Source organism: Carassius carassius, chromosome 14, assembly GCF_963082965.1.
Source record: "Carassius carassius chromosome 14, fCarCar2.1, whole genome shotgun sequence".
Lineage (NCBI taxonomy): Eukaryota > Metazoa > Chordata > Actinopteri > Cypriniformes > Cyprinidae > Carassius > Carassius carassius.
Window position 1 is genome coordinate 17,361,365 of NC_081768.1, and position 17,028 is coordinate 17,378,392.

General features: G+C 37.3%; 1 protein-coding gene across 1 annotated transcript; it reads right to left on the bottom strand.

The window, feature by feature from the left end:
- Nucleotides 1–499: 499 nt before the first annotated feature.
- LOC132157217 (deubiquitinase DESI2-like) lies at nucleotides 500–16,689 on the bottom strand. The gene is made up of 5 exons (XM_059566460.1): nucleotides 16,156–16,689; nucleotides 2,482–2,554; nucleotides 2,078–2,171; nucleotides 1,823–1,964; nucleotides 500–1,490 (listed from the first exon to the last, which is right to left on the bottom strand). The coding sequence occupies exons 1-5, from the start codon at nucleotides 16,192–16,194 to the stop codon at nucleotides 1,242–1,244; spliced, it is 597 nt and encodes a 198-aa protein (XP_059422443.1). The 5' UTR covers nucleotides 16,195–16,689; the 3' UTR covers nucleotides 500–1,241.
- Nucleotides 16,690–17,028: the final 339 nt, after the last annotated feature.

Genomic DNA, 17,028 nt, shown 5'->3' on the forward strand with positions numbered 1-17,028 from the left:
TAATGTTCACAACACTTCTCAACAGGTTTTAAATTGAGACCAAGTGGGATATGAAAAAGAGGTTATATAATATGATAGATTTGTCATCATTCTCTTACCCTCATATCTCCTGAAATCCACAAGATTTAAAAAGTTCCATGGAAGACAAAAGAGGTTTAGTAGAACAGCCAAGACGCTGTATTCCACATACTGAGGTGAATGGTGACCATGGCCATGACAATTATTCAAGAACTTAAATTTTAGTCCATTCCTCTCACAAAGCTTTTATACATTATCCAGGCGACTTATACAGTGCACAAGTTGTATAGCACTTTTCATTTTTGGAGACTAGTAACTTTTCACTTTCATTATATGGAGAAGAGCAGCTCAGACTTTCTGCTAAACATTTGTATTTTTGTTTGATAAAAGAAAGAAACACATGGATTCGAAATGACAAGAGTGATCAAAAAATGAACAATACTTTTGTTTTTCCACAGAGTTGTCAGAATTAACGGATAACTTTGTTTGAGAACAGACTTGTATATTTTATTTAATAATCATAAAATGGAATACAAATGTTGTCTCAAGTACATATAAGACTCTAAAAACTAAAAAGGTGTAAAACATCTGAGGAAGGTCTCATAGGACAAGAGGCTTGCCACTCAAAGCAGACCGAACAGGTAGAGATCTGTAGAGAAAGAGTGCAGAGCTCTTGGAGCACATAACGGTAAAAATCTTCAGGCACAGTCACCAAAGTGTGGGATGTGTGTCATTACAAAAGTGTGGAGATTTGGCTTTTGTAACCCGCACACAACACCACAATCATACACGGATTGGACGCAAGTAATCTGTAAACAAATGTTCTCCATAAAAAAAATTATTCACTGACTAGGCGCTTTCTGTAGGAATAAGGGGAAAAAGGCTAGTGCGCAACTCCAGCATAATAAATGCATTAAAAAAACAGAAAAAAAAACAGATTAAACAAAGCCATTGTATTTAAGTCCTGAGTTTTTAAAACAAAACAAAAGGCCAAAACGTAAGTCAAAGCACTGATGAACTCATAGAAGGTTTTACAGTAAACAAGATCGAGAGTTTCCAGGCCCGTAACGGCCACTTGAGCATACTAAAATAATACCGTGAACACAGACGGTGGGTTTCATCTAGTCCGCTGGTGAGTTGCTAGTCTCTCAGGAGAGGCCGTGTGGGGTCTGTTGGCAGAACAGCTCAAACCAGAGATGGCCGGTCACTCAAGGCAGCAGGGTTCATCGGCGCGGTTGGTGTCGGGTAGGTCTGGGAGCGGGTGCCACGGCACAGGACGGTGTCGAGGCAGAGGCAGAGGCAGCAGCATCCTCCGCCTCCTCCAGCTCTCCCTGGAGCTCCTGACTAACACTGGACTGCAGTGCGGCCGGCGTCAACCACTCCTTCGGCAGGCAGCTCTGAAGGAAGGGCACACAAGAGCTGAAGTAGGCCAGCCGGTTCACCCAGCGTGGGATCTCTCGACCACAGAGGATCTGCCGCAGACATGAGGGAGATATTGTGAGATTTTAGACTCTTTACGGCAAAGTGGACCCAAAAGAGATATATATATATATATATATATATATATATATATACACACACACACACACACACACACACACACACACACACTGTATACACACACACTTCCTTCAGCTCACCTCCGATAGTGCTGAGGAATATACACACACACACACTTCCTTCAGCTCATCTCCGATAGTGCTGAGGAATATACACACACACACACACACAGACACACTTCCTTCAGCTCACCTCCGATAGTGCTGAGGAATATATAAACACACACACACTTCCTTCAGCTCACCTCTGATAGTGCTGAGGAAAAGTGATTGCAGTTCTTGTGCATGAGGTGGTAGGCGTTCCCCTTATATTCCTTCCCCATTTCCTCCACTATTCTCTCCACATCCTCTTCTGTAAAGTCTGTGCTCCCTAAAACAATGGCCTCTCTGAGAAAGAAAGTAGAAAGTAAAGAGGTTGTGAGAAAGAGGCAGAGAGAGGAAGAGGTTTTTGCAGACATATCCTTTCAGTCGGATCAGCATAGTGATAAATAGTGACTCACTTGAATTTGAACGTCTCTCCCAGTTCTGTGGCATCACCAGGTGTTATCTCAAATATACCTGAAAAAGGATAAGGATGTCCTCCATAGGCAAACTCTGCAATAAAAGAGAAAGTATGAGTTATGTTATTAAAGATTCTCCACGATTTGCCTTTACAGAGAGATTGTTAGCACACAAACTGCAAAACAAAACATCTCCTCTTCATCGGTTTAAACTGGAAGCCTTTGAAGGCAGAAACTGCTTAAAATGTCAAGGTCTCTTCCTGTTGCATCCACAGATCATCTACAATGTGAGGTTTGGTTATGTTTAGACACCCCCTTCTTTCTATGTTACAGTCAGTCAAGTTAAACATTAGATTTCTGAGCAGCTTGACTCACTTGTGTCTGAGTCATAATGCAAGTGTTACCTCTGCCATAGATCTCAATTCCTGAGTGGAAGACTCCAATTCCCAGAGAGGTAGTGAACTCATTGATCCAGTACTATAAGGAAGCAAAACAAGTCTGTGTCACATAGTCAAATGGTAAAAGTGTTTCAAGGAAAACTGGACTGCTGTTTTGATTTACAATGTTCAGAAAAATGTTACATACAATATAAAATGTCATTTTTGTGTAATTTTCTGTCTCCTGAAAGTTTTTTTTTTTTTCTAAAAAGGTTTCATGAGCCAAACAACTGGTACGTTGTTAAACAATCCATTGAATGCACTGTACTTTCACTCTAACGGCTTGGTTTTCATTCCTGTTAAAAATAAATTATATCATATTATATGGGCAACTTAAATCATTATTGGAACAAATAAGGGATGTGCAGAACTTTCAAAATCTTTAGATTTTTTGAAATATTCTGTAGGTGCCCCAAATATGAGCAATATGTGCATTTGAAGTGGATATTCATAAGCTAGCTATAAACATTATTAAAAACATTCATAAAAAAATTTGATTATTTAGAACTTTAAAGTGCTGGAAATAGTTGTGTGAAATGTTTGTAGTTGTAAGTTAAAGAAAATTGATTTCGATTGAAATTTCTCTCAAAAGGCTGTACAAACCCTGAAATTAAGAATGCAATAACTTCTGCCTATTTCTGTCACAACACCATGGTTACAGTTAGCATTACTGCTTCTGGTTCCCTATGTCAGCGCTGTTTGATCGGTTTATAACAGATTTCTGTGCAAATTTTAAATGCATCTCACAGGATTTCACAGCAATCTTTATTCATTCTGCAATGAGTTCAAACACTTCTCACTGGATCTTGCAGCGCTGTGAGGTAACAGTATCGTGAAATCAACTCTGGCTCCCGAGTAAAGCTGTTTGTTTGCGTTGCGGTGAGAGACACCCCTCGCTGCAGACTGTAGCGCGGTGACGTCACGTACGTCACGTATGTACGTCACTATGTGTATACCGCGCATGCGCTTGCAATTTGCATTGCGTGATGACGTTAGTTGTTTTCGCGCCGTGCGTGCATTAAAACGATGCGCATACTTAACAGAAAACTCTAATTAAATGTTAAAGTATTAAAGAACATTTAGGTGTAAAAAAAGACGGGAAAAATAACCATGTCTCATTTGAGGTAAAATTATATGGAATTAAAGTTTATTCTGTAATATCTGTGTAGTATCTTACTTACAATATATTAACATTCTGTTGCACTTTACTTCACTGTGTATATTGTAATATTACACTTTAATGGCACCTTATATTTCTTATTGAGCTAGTCAACATTACAACAGATAAAGTACAGTCGTCAGCTCTAATAGTGCAGATGGTAAAAGGTGTTGCAATTTGTTGCAATCGATCCAGGTCCAAATCTGCCTTTTGACAGTTTTTTTTCTCCCTTTTCAAATTTCAAATCACATCAGAAAAGCATTTATTTTAAATAAAAACGAAGGAAATAGTCAAAAAGTTGTGAGGGAGGGCTTTATTGTCCTAATATGGTGGCATCCATTTAATAATTTTAATTAAAATTATAATTTACACTCAGTAATTATTGCATACTGTTTTATAATGTACTACAATACTGAGGTGCAGATAATTGCCACTATTTGCAATAAGTAATATAAATAGCAGAAAATCCTGCTATTTTAACATAGTATAAATAGAATCTATAGCCATTTGCACTTAGTATAAATAGCCACTTCTTATTCTAACAGCCTTTCTTATTTTAATCTTTCTTTTGCTATGGTTCTTGTTTATCTATTCATTAACTATAAATTTGGACATTGTTCTTTTGATTTGGCAATTCTGCATGGGAAACATTTAAGCCAATAAAGTAGTTTTAAGTTCAGTTGACTACATACAGTATATTTTCAGTGTCTGCATCCCATTTTATGCAAGGTGCCTCCAAAAAAACCAAAAAGATGACAGTGATCTTTTTTATTCATTTCAAAGAGCAAAACATAAAATATAATTGTATATACAAATATAGATTAAGACTATAGACATGACACAAGAAAAAAATTGAAATTCACCTCTATCACTGATAAAACAATAAGCCAAGCAGTAGCCCTCAAATTCTTTGATTGGATAAAACCCACACAGGACTCTCCTCCTGCGATTCCTCACACAGCCAGGTGGACAGTCTTTAAATATCTCACTGCACTGGAGGCACTGGGTCAGAGAACATGACGCCTGGACACTAGTTGTATTGTTCAGACAATGCACTCCAGTTCACTACACCTAATTTACATAAAAGAACAAACAATACTAAAGCAATATTAAATCATTTTGAAGAAAGGCAGAAGATCTCTACAAGGAAAATATTTTAAATGTATTTTTAATATATTATAGCATGGTGTTAGAAAAAGTGTTATTTGCTTTGTCTGTAAACTACCTAAGAGATTTAATTTATAACCAGCATTAACGTCAACTAAATTAATAAAGTTTGTCAAGTCAAAATTTAGGTTGGCTTGGCTTGAGAAAGCATGGCCTGAAAGTTTGAAGTTTTTTTCATTTTGAAAATTTTACATTTGCTATACAGGCTATACAGTCTGTCAGAGAAGGAAAAACAGATAATTACAGTACTCTAGCCACATGAAGTGGGTCTCTTCTCTGAATTTCTTCTCACTGACAAGGTCCCCAAAAAGACATATTAAGACATATGAAGGTCAATTTAAGAGGTAACACTTTACAATAAGGTGCCATTGGTAAACACTAGTTAATGGAATAATTAACATGAACTAACAATGAACAATACATGTGTTACAGTATCTATTAGTCTTTGATAATGTTAATGAAAAAGATTACAAATATGATGTTTTTTTGCAATGCATGCAACCATCAATGGCATTACTTATATTAATAAAGTCTTTCTCCTCTATTTTAAGACATCTTTAATGGTTCATTTTAGGAGAAATAAGACCTTCAAAGACCAGCATTCAAATACTATATCATAAAACATGTCATAAATGTTTGAAATCGCACACATTTGCAATGACACTCTCTATGATTATGACCAAAGCATTCTTACAATTAAAAGCAATTTAAACGCAAATTTTTAAGAAAACAAAAGTAATATCTCATATCCACCATACCTTACGAACATCCGGAAGTGAATGAACCTGGATATGCGCATTAATGAAAGTCAGTATGGCGCACAATCGTATTTACGGTAAATACATATACGCATACGTGACGTCACCGCGCTACAGTCTGCAGTGAGGAGTAATATATATCAATTGGCATAATGTAAAGTGTTGTTTGGTTAAAATGCAAAAAAAAAAAAAAAAAAAATACAAAAAGTTAGTCAAAAATATGTGAAAAGGGATGAGAAAAATGTATCAGCTAGACGGTTCTCCAACTCATTGTTCAGGCTTGTCAGATAAGACCCTTATCCTTCTGGCCTCAATTACTTCAAAGCTTATTATATATATCCTTCATCACAGAACTGGGGATTAGTCTCTCTGTGATTAGCAACTGGCTTCTAAGTGTGATTTTCAGCAAGAGTATTCTCATGCCAAGAGCTGCGATTAGAAAAAAAAAATCTACAAGCTCTGAAATGAACTATGTGGGAAAACTCATTCTGATAAGTTCCTTTGGGAACTGCCGTAAGGGGACTTTATTCCAGTAAAAGACCTTATGGTCAGGCTGGAACCTAGGTTCATGACACAAACCTGTGATATTCGTGGATTCATGGAAAAATAATTAATTAGCCTCAAATTTTCAAATTACACTAGAAATCACAGGTCATTTATCGGTTAAAACAAAAAGATTACTACTGACAAATTTACCATTTCCAGCATTATAAGCTACAAATCTCCTACATGGTTTATAGGCTTAACTAAGGGCATGTAACTTGTAATGTGATTCCCATCCTAATTAAGATTATTTGACATCTTTTAAAACCTGGAGCAGCTCAAATTTCTAACCTTAATCTTTATGTGAGAACATAAGCTTAAAACAGTCCAACATACTACTATGAGTGAAGAGGCCTAAGTATACAATTCCACATTTCAAAGGGTCAATGAGACACACGAGACCGACTAAATCTTTAAAATGGAGACTATTCATGTTACTCAGTGTCTGTGATCAATGACACTTAAAAGGTATGGTCAATTTTTATTGTCTTTTTTTCCAGCCCACAACATTTTGTACATTTGGGGTAAAATGAATGTGCATTAATGTAAAAAAATAAGCCTTACACAGCACAAAGTGACTTGTGACATACAGTGGTTTACGCCATGTAGGCTAAAAGATATAATATATACATTTACATTTATTCATTTAGCAAATGCTTTTATCCAAAGCAACTTACAAATGAGGACAGTGGAAGCAGTCAAAAACGACAAAAAGAGCAATGATATACAAGTGCTAGAACAAGTCTTAGTTAGCTTAAAAGTACACGTAGCAAGGGCTTTTAAATAGTATAATAAGTAAAAAGAAAACAGAATAGAAAAATAATAGAGCAAGCTACTGTTAGAGGTCTCAAATGTACACACACACACACTTGCATAATAAATGAAAAGAAAATAGAATACAAAAAGATTAGAAAGGTAGTTAGATTTTTTTTAAAGAATAGAATTAGAATAGTGAGTGTTAAAGTTAGAGGGTCAAATAAAGATGGAAGAGATGTGTTTTAAGCAGATTCTTGAAGATGGCTAAGGACTCAGCTGCTCTGATTGAGTTGGGGAGGTCATTCCAGCAGGAGGGAACATTTAATTTAAAAGTCAGTAAAAGTGACTCTGTGCTTCTTTGTGATGGCATAATCAAGCGATGTTCACTTGCAAAACGCAAGCTTCTAGAGGGCACATAAGTCTGAAGTAATAAATGTAGGTAAATGGGTGCAGAGCCAGTGGTGGTTTTGTAGGCAAACATCAATGTCTTGAATTTTATGCAAGCAGCTATTGGTAGCCAGTGCAAACTGATACACAGAGGTGTGAGGTGTATTCTTTTTGGCTCATTAAAAATTTATCTTGCTGCCGGGTTCTGGATGAATTGTAAGGGTTTGATAGAACTGGCTGGAAGACCTGCCAAGAAAGCATTGCAATAGTCCAGCCTGGACAGAACAAGAGCTTGAACAAGGAGTTGTGCAGCATGTTCCAAAAGAAAGGGTCTGATTTTCTTGATGTTGAATAAAGCAAATCTGCAGGGCCGGACAGTTTTAACAATGTGGTCTGAGAAAATCAGCTGATCAATCAATCATAACTCCAAGGTATCTGGCTGTTTTTGAGGTCATGGTTAATGTGCCTGGTGAAATTGTGATGAAACGATGGGTCTGCTGGAATCACAAGCAGTTCTGTCTTGGCAAGGTTGAATTGAAGGTAATGGTCCATCATCCAGCAAGAAATGTCTGTTAGACAAGCTGGGATGCGATTAGCTACCGTCGGGTCATCAGGATGGAATGAGAGGTAGAGTTGAGTGTCATCAGCATAGCAGTGGTATGAAAAGCCATGTTTCTGAATGACAGAACCTAATGATGCCATGTAGACAGAAAAGAGAAGTGGTCCAAGAACTGAGCCCTGAGGCACCCCAGTAGTTAGATGTTGTGACTTGGACACCTCACCTCTCCAAGATAATTTGAAGGACCTATCTGATAGGTAAGAGTCGAATCACTGAAGTGTGGTTCCTGAGATGCCCTTTGCCAGTAGGGTTGATAGGAGGATCTGGTGGTTAACCATGTCAAAAGCAGTGGACATATCAAGCAGGATAAGTACTGAAGGTTTGGATTCCACTCTTGCCAGTCTTAGGGCTTCAACAACTAAGAGCAAAGCAGTCTCAGTTGAATGTCCACTTCTGAAGCCAGATCGGTTGCAGTCAAGGAGGTTGCTCTGTGTGAGAAATGCAGAGACTTGGTTGAACACAGCTCGTTCACGTGTTTTTGCAGTGAAAGGAAGAAGGGAAACTGGTCTGTAGTTCTCTAAAAGAGATGGATTGAGGGTGGGTTTCTTAAGTAGTGGAGTTATACAAGCCTGTCTAAATGAAGAGGGGAAAAAGGGATGGAGGGATGTGTTAATGATGTGAGTGAGTGCAGGTACAACTGCAGGAGAAATGGCTTGAAGGAGAGGAGATGGAATAGGATCAAGCGGGCAAGTAGTAGGATGATTAGAAGGGATAAGTTTGGAGACTTCTGCCTCAGATGGAAGAGGAGGATGTGAAAATGTTTTAAAAAGCATGCGAGAGTTAGATGAATTGTTAATTTTGTTACGGTAGTATGTCATTTTAGCAGTGGAGACATTAGCAGAGAAGGAAGATAGGAGTGACTGATACACATTGAGGTCAATGGTATTTTTGGATTTGCGCCACATCCTTTCAGCAGCTCTAAGCTTAGAACGGTGTTCGCGTAGAACATCAGATAACCAAGAGGAAGAAGGGGTGGTATTGGCTGGCCTGGAAGACAAGGGGCAAACAGTGTCTAAACAAGATGTAAGAGTGGAGCAGAAAGTATCAGTAGCACTGTTAGCATCAAAAGATGCTAACAGTTTAGGGGAAGGAAGTGAAGATGAAACCATTGCAGATAGCTGGGAGGGTGAGAGTGAGCGTAGGTTACGTCGAAAGATGACATGTGGAGGGGTAAGTGATGTGTCAGGGACCATGTTGAGGTTAAAAGTGAGGGGGAAGTGATCGGACGTGTTCAGTGGAGTAACAAGTACATGATCAGTGGAGCAGTGTCATGTATAAATAAGGTCCAGTTGGTTACCTGATTTGTGAGTAGCAGTAGTTGACACTCGATTGAGATCAAAAGAGGCAAGCAGAGAGTGGAAATCAGCATACAGAGGTTTATCTAGGTGGATGTTGAAATCTCCAAGCATAACTAGGGGAGTATCATCCTCAGGAAAGGTTGAGAGCAACACATTTAATTCATCCAAAAAGTTACCTAGTGGTCCTCAGGTCGATAGACAACTACAAAATGTATTTTAAGAGGGTAGGTAACAGTAACTAAATGACATTCAAAGGAGTTTTACATAGAGGAGATCTACATCCACAAAGAATTGTACATTATATAAATAAAATAAAAAATTATGGCAAAAATGTGACTATTAATTTAAAAGATGTGCATATTTACATTTATTGCCAAATATATTGTGCATTCAAGTTATTTGAGAGTGTAGGGAACTGGACTCAGTGGACTGCTTCATGAGAGTGGATGGGTGGTAAAGAGTTCTTCTGGTGCACATTGCTTGTTTCAGTTCTGGAATTGGTGAAGGCTTTTGCAGAATCATTTATAATGTAGTTTTTCCAATGGACATTCTGCTGTTGAACATGATTGTTTATAAATAAATGTAAATAATGTGGGCTGATGGCTCCAACAAAAGCATATACCATCAATTAACAACTTCATAGCTTAGAGCAGGTCTGTCTTTAATGTCTTAGCCTGTAGTTTATCGTAAAAAAAAAAAAAAATTCCGTATGGAGAGGATGAATGGGGTTTTTACTTCTGGAATGTACGGTTGCATAACTTCAAATCTCTGAGGGTATGATTTAGGGCTGTGCGATATGGACAAAAAAAACCTATCACGATTTTTTGATACATTTAGCAATTTCGATTTTAATTATGATTTTGACACACACAGGCATGCTTTACAGTCATAAATGCATTCAGTATAAATTTGAAACATATTTCCAAAAGAAAACTAATGAGAGCTTTATCAAACAGTTGTAACATGTCTCTAGAAAAGACTTAAGTCAAAATAATCACAAAGTAAAGATGTCAAACAAAAGTTAGAAATATGGCAAAAAATTATAATTAAAAAATAAAATAAAACCCATGTTCAGGGATGTGTTTTTATTTATTTTTTGCCATGCATTGGTCATAAAGCTCACTGTAGCTGTGCCTCAGGTGTTATATGTTTTGCCCAACACACACACACTGTGAACACACACTCGGAGCAGTGGGCAGCCATTAATGCTTCGGCGCCCGGGGAGCAGTTGGGGGTTCGGTGCCTTGCTCAAGGGCACCTAAGTCGTGGTCGTGATTTGCTCTGTTAACAGAACCAGATGTGTGTGCTCGATCATAGACTGTATAAGGCTCAGATACATGCTGCCTTACAACGTGTCTCCTCTCGCTCAACCTGTGTCTTGTGCACTCACAACTCTCTCTGTACTCATGCGCAACATATTAAATCTTTTCGCACCTTTCTATTTATAACCTTTTCTGTTCTCATCTTTTACCGCATGCAGTGTGAACGTTCTGATTAGGGATGGGACGGTATGAAAATTTAATATCACGATTATAGTGACTAAAATTATCACGATTATCAATATTATCACGGTTTTGTTGAAACGAGATGAAAGTGTTCAAAAATAGTTGATGCTCACACTGAAAACATTTCAGCAAGTTTTATATTTAATAATCAACAAATAACTAATAAAACAAGCAACTCTATGCACTTAATTTAAAGAAAGATTAAATTCTGTGGCATTTCCTTCCTTACAATGAAAAGTGTAGAAGCATAGAAAAGCATAGAAAAGTCACTGACTTTCGCCATTCCTTCTCGAAAAAAAACAAAAAAACATTGTGCGCTGCACTTGCGTCAGACTGTTGCTGGCTGGACATGATTTAATAGCGAGTTATTAAAACCGCGATAATCAAACACGGTTTTAATGATAATTCATTTTTAAACGATATTACTAACCTTCAGCACATTTTATCACGGTTATCGATAAAACCGGTTATCGTCCCATCCCTAGTTCTGATCCGTTAACATGGGCTCGAAAAAAAAAAAAAAAGGCTACACATCACAGACAGAGTGTGTGAACCTGGAGTTAGGCATATGCCCACTCTGCTTTGTTCTAGCGCTCCACTTAGGTGCGCTGCATCCTGATTGGTTGAGATAACATACTGCGGGCAGTGGCGCCCCCAGAAAATGTTATCAGGGGTGGCCAAATGATGCCACAGTATATTTTGGGGGTGGCACATTAAAAAATAAGGGTTTGCAATATAGACAAAAAGTTATATCTCTGTGAGTTCTAGGATTTTATCGATAACGATAATTACCCTATTTTGCTGAGTGTTATTGTGCTGATATCTTATTTTTAATTGTGCAGACACCTGAGTTTTTTTTTTTTTACCTTTACACCATTGTTTCTAAAAGTGTGCACCATATTTTAGGTCAAATACTTGCATTTGGGCTGTTACCAAGCAAATGCAATCAGTATCAACAAAATTGATCTTTGCAATGTAGATAAAACAGAAGCTGCATCTGAAGTGCCATTTAGATGTTTTTACACACTGTTTAATGCAGCTCCGTGGAACATGGAATACTTTAACCTGCAGTTACAAATGAACAAATAATGTTTTGATATTTTAAAGATAAAACATTGAAAACTGATGTTTGAAATTATTTAAAAAATGAAAAGGTTCCATTAAATGTGAAATTAAAACCGCCAATAGGTGGCAGCGAGTCACTGTTAATAAGTGAGTCATTGCGATTGAACCGAATCATTTAAACGGTTGATTCATTCAGGAACGAAACACTTTAATGTTGCTCAGACAGGGCCGGCCCTGACCAATTTGCTGCCCTAGGAAAGATTTTACCTGGCGCCCCATGCATCACAGCCCATTTCACCCTGTCATTGTGTTCATGATTTAGCGCATATATATATATATATATATATATATATATATATATATATATATATATATATATATATATATATATATATATATATATATATATACACACACACACACACACACACATTACAGCAGAACTGTTTCCAACACTCATAATAAAACAGAATATTAGAATGATTTCTAAAGGATCATGTGATAGACCGGATGTCACATGTGACACTGAAGAATGGAGTAATGATGCTGAAAATTCAGCTTTGCATCACAGAAATAAATGATACTTTAAAGTATAATAAATTGAAAACAAATTATTTTAAATTGTAATAATATATCACAATATTACATTTTTTTCTGTATTTTTGATCAAATAAATGCAGGCTTGATGAGCAGAAGAAACTTCTTTCAAAAACATTAAAAAATAGTAATGTTTCCAAACTTTTGGCTTGTACTGTATCCCCTGCACAACTGTAGAGTAAAACATTAATAAAAAAAAAAAGTGATAATAAAAAATGCGTCTTAAAACTGACATGATTGTACAAAATCACAGTCTGGGGACTCAGAACAACTGCTAACATTAAGTTTAAGGTAAAAATAACTGCCATGAAATTATAGTATCTTACTCCTATGCAATAAATTGTTCTTTCACTACATCTCTTTACCTCTGTCTTTATCCTCTTCTCTTCTTTTTGGCACTGTATCTATCGCAGACTATGCTCATTTATAATGTGTCATGTAAATTCGGCCTTCCGTCACAATCAGGAAACTTTCACCGTGTCTAGAACTGGCGCGAGCTGCCAGGCCCGTTTCTACGAGCTGTGTGTTAACAAAAGCAGTGCTGTCTACATTGGATGCGGCGTCGGGCACGCTACACAAATTACCAACAACTGATCGCGCGCGCTCTGTTTCTGACGCACTTCAAGCACTCGATGGATAGGGGAAGATTGAATAGCCGGACTTTTTTTTTTTTTTTGCTTTATTTGGTAGTATTTCGAATTAATGGTTTTTAAATAGTAGCCTATTATAAAAAAAATATGTAAAAAAAATAAATAAATAAATAAATAAAAAAAAAAATTCACTGGTTCACTCATTCTGGCGCCCCTATGGATGAGTGGCGCCCTTAGCATTTGCCTATACCGCGGGCCGGCCCTGTGCTCAGAGACGCAAAACTGTGGCTGCAGCAGGTGCTGCACTTTTTTTTCACTTCTTAAACTATTGTGAATTTACATTCTGCATTTAAATTAATAGGACCCACTGTAAATAATCCTAGGGGTGGCCAGAGTTTATACAGGGGTGGCCGTGGCCACCCCTGGCCACCCCTTGGGGGCGCCCCTGACTGCGGGAGGTTGGGGCTGCGGAAAATCGTTTTTGCTATAAAGAGATTTAGAAATCACGCACACTCAAATCGCAATTATTTCGATTTATCGCACAGCCCTAGTATGATTACATGACAACAATGTTTTTGAAACAATCCCCCTTCAGACAGTTCTGCCAAATCGAATAAAAACACTTTGTCTGAAATCGCTCACTCGTTCACCCATTCACCAATAGTGTATAGCAGTTGAGTGGACTATATCAGGAAGGAGTGAACAAATAAGTGAACGGATTCGGACGGTGACGTATACACTGCGCGTAAGACATGGAGAGGTTGCAAAAACATTGTCATTTGTTTTTTTATATTACATGTACCTTATTTTAGAAAATAATATTAATAGCAATAATACTCAAAATGACTTTATATTGTAATTATACATCCCTCCGTGTCAGCTTTGTGGTTTCATATATGGTATGTTTCGCTTTTATGTTCATAATCATTAAATACTAATAAAATACTTAGAACAAAAATAAACAGACATTAAGAAGTTCATAATTTTATGTATTTGTTATTTTGTGTCTTGACTCTCCGGAGCAGCGTTTTGAGCTCAGATAAGAGATTAAAATAATACCAAATTATCATCATTTTAGTAAGTTAACAACAATGCCACCTCAGTAAATTAGTAAAATATTAAACAGAGTTCTTGCCTATATAACATTTTTATATACATTGTATGAAATAAGCATTATAACAGAAATAATAAAGATGTAAACGACATCTCTCATTCAAACTCGCTCTTTCCCACTCTTGCTTCTCCACATTGGATTGTGGGAAATAGTGCTTCAGTGAGTGTACATCGGTTGTACACTCGAAATCAGAATGAATTGTGGGTAAAAAGTAGTGGATGAATGTAGGGAATGCAGTCACAAATGAAGTTCACTCATAATTCTGACATATTCAGACAAAATGGCTGACACCCAATATAGTGCACTATATAGTGGATAGGGAGCGGTTTTGGACACAGCTACTGTATTATGCATGCTAGGCCTGCAGTTGGTGATGTCACTTTGTAAAGAAACACTTTGTGTCTGCATAAATATGCATTCCTATAGACTGAACGTGTAATACACGTGCAAGTGACATCATCATTTTCATTTTTTGGTTTGCAAGGAGAGGTAATAATATTGCTTTCAAAAACTTGCACTTTGGAGGCATTCACACCATTTAAAAAAAAAAAATTTGGAAGCTCAATTACACAAAAGCTGCATTTTGGAGGCCTGAAAATAAACTTTTGGAAATGGGTTTCAAAATGCAAAATACATTTATCATCTCTGCGTAAACTTTTTTTTTTTTATATCTATGTGTGAATTTGGGAAAACAGTGTTGCAAGCATAATACATATTCACAGTGTTTCTTTACATCGCCAACTACTGGCCTGGCATGCATAATACAGCTTTTTATGTAGTTTTCGAGAATCATTGTGAATGGGATTGTTCTGACAATGTTGTTATCTGTACACACCCAAAAAAAATATTTTAGTTTGTAGTTCATTATAGTCGTGTATTAAATGTATCTTTTGAAACTGGTTTTCAGAAGTTTGTGTTTGCAGGCCCATATAATGCTGTTGTGGTGCAGAAGCCCGCTAAAACCCCTCATGAGCTCGAGTAGGAAACCTGGAATGAAGTGATTACAGAACACTTTGAACCAGGAAGTGCACTTCATGTCTTTCTGTGAAATTCCATTTTGGCTTTTATTCCATACCTTGCTTGTTTTTGATTTTGCTTTTGAGATTGACAGAAAAGAAAATTACACTGTAGAATTGTTGTCTGACACTTTTGCACATGCAATGCCGACCTCATTTGTCATCAGCCCGGAACTGCTTCCATGTACAACTGTTGGCGCATGCTACATTAAAGTGATTATTATGTTTTGAATGTTTTATATATATATGTTTTTTTCCTCGTCATGACGTAGTTTTGGACTGATGCGACTTATACTTAGGTGCGACTTGTAGTCCGAAAAATACGGTAACATCTTTTGGACTGAAGCACTGCAACCCTTGGAATAGCCAGATTTTTTTTTTTATATATAACTCCAACTGGATTCATCTGAAAGAAGAAAGTCATATACACATAAGATGCCTGTGGGGTGAGTAAAACACTGCCTAATTTTCATTTTTGGGTGAACTAACCCTTTAATATTAATTAGCTATTAATTGAAACTTCTATGGAGAGGGCTGTAATATTGCTGTATTTTATATTGCTCATTTTAAAAGGCAAAGCATCCATTATGTTTAGCCTGACTTCTCAACAGCTGCCTCAGATCACACAGCTGGATTCAAATGACAGTTGAATTAACTGGGTCAAAGCTTTCAGCTAGACTGTCATTTCAATACTTAAAATTCTACATCTAACAAACTTGTCTGTTACTACAGGAACGTGGTTAAACTTGAGTATGGTTAATGAAAGTAAATAGAAGCTGGATCCTCTCTGATAAGCTTCCAAATAGCTACCGCACACATTTCCTTCTTAGACTATAAAACTGTATCTCTTCTCCATTGCATTTACTAATGGAGCTTTAAAATGCATGCATGCTGACACAGGACCAAGCAAGCTGACTAAGTACTCATATAAGAGTGTGCAGAGTGCTACCCAAGTAGGCAGCTCACCGGGTTTTGCGACACAGCCAATAAATGCTTTGAACTAATGCCATACTACACACCTCTCTGTCACTGGAGCGAGTTATCTGTATTTGTTTAAAGTCACCTACCATATCATAGACGTTCAGAATAACCGGCTCGTTTGCCATCACAGGGATGTTGATGTTTTTCTTTCACTTTAGCTGCTGCTGCTGTCCTCCCCCGTTTTCCTTTTCACTCTTTCTCAGCACACGGATTTATTTTCTTTACCCTCGTGAGCACCTTTGCAGCGTTATCTCGACCTCTGCTGATTTATAACCGTTTAGAGACATCCAAGAGCTGGTCCTGAAGGTGGTTTTCATTGACAATGTTTAGGCCACTTTGTTTAGTCCTGCTACGGGGTGTAGCGACGCTGCTAGGCTAACTGCCATTTAGCTATATGACCAGCGGAGACAAAAATGAACGGCACACAAGAGAAAGATAACAATTTGCGTGGAGACTTAGCCATTCAGACGACGAAGTGATTTTACAGTGAACGGAAATGAAAGCAGGCGAACGTCAGATAAAAGGAAGACGTTTTAGCACCAGAGATATGAGAATCCTCCCCCGTTTTATCTGTCTGAGGTGAACTGACTGAATGCGCGTGCCTGATGATGATGGCCAACCTCACAGCGGTGCATTACTGCCACTCTGCTGCTTTTATAGAACAAAACAGCCTCCACACGGGCACCTCATCATTACATTAAAGCATCGTTACACACCCATACAACATTAAAACCAAGTCAACTCTTTAACAAGATATTTTGTGTATTTTTTGTTTTGTTTTGTTGAATGGTACCTGTATATAATGTTATAGTTCTGCAATTAAAATAGTTGGAATAGTTATCTATTACATATTTTGAATCTATAAATAATGGAATTTATAAAATAGCAATATTATCTCTAACAACAGAGCATGTGAGATTGTGACACTCATTTGGGGGTGGGGTAAACTTTCTTATATA

Excerpts from the sequence above, each read along its gene's own strand:
- LOC132157217 (XM_059566460.1), bottom strand. The coding sequence starts at position 16,194 with ATGGCAAACGAGCCGGTTATTCTGAACGTCTATGATATG. Across the intron at positions 2,555-16,155 it reads TTCTGAACGTCTATGATATG|TACTGGATCAATGAGTTCAC; the intron begins GTAGGTGACTTT and ends GCTTCCTTATAG. Across the intron at positions 2,172-2,481 it reads AATTGAGATCTATGGCAGAG|AGTTTGCCTATGGAGGACAT; the intron begins GTAACACTTGCA and ends CTTTTATTGCAG.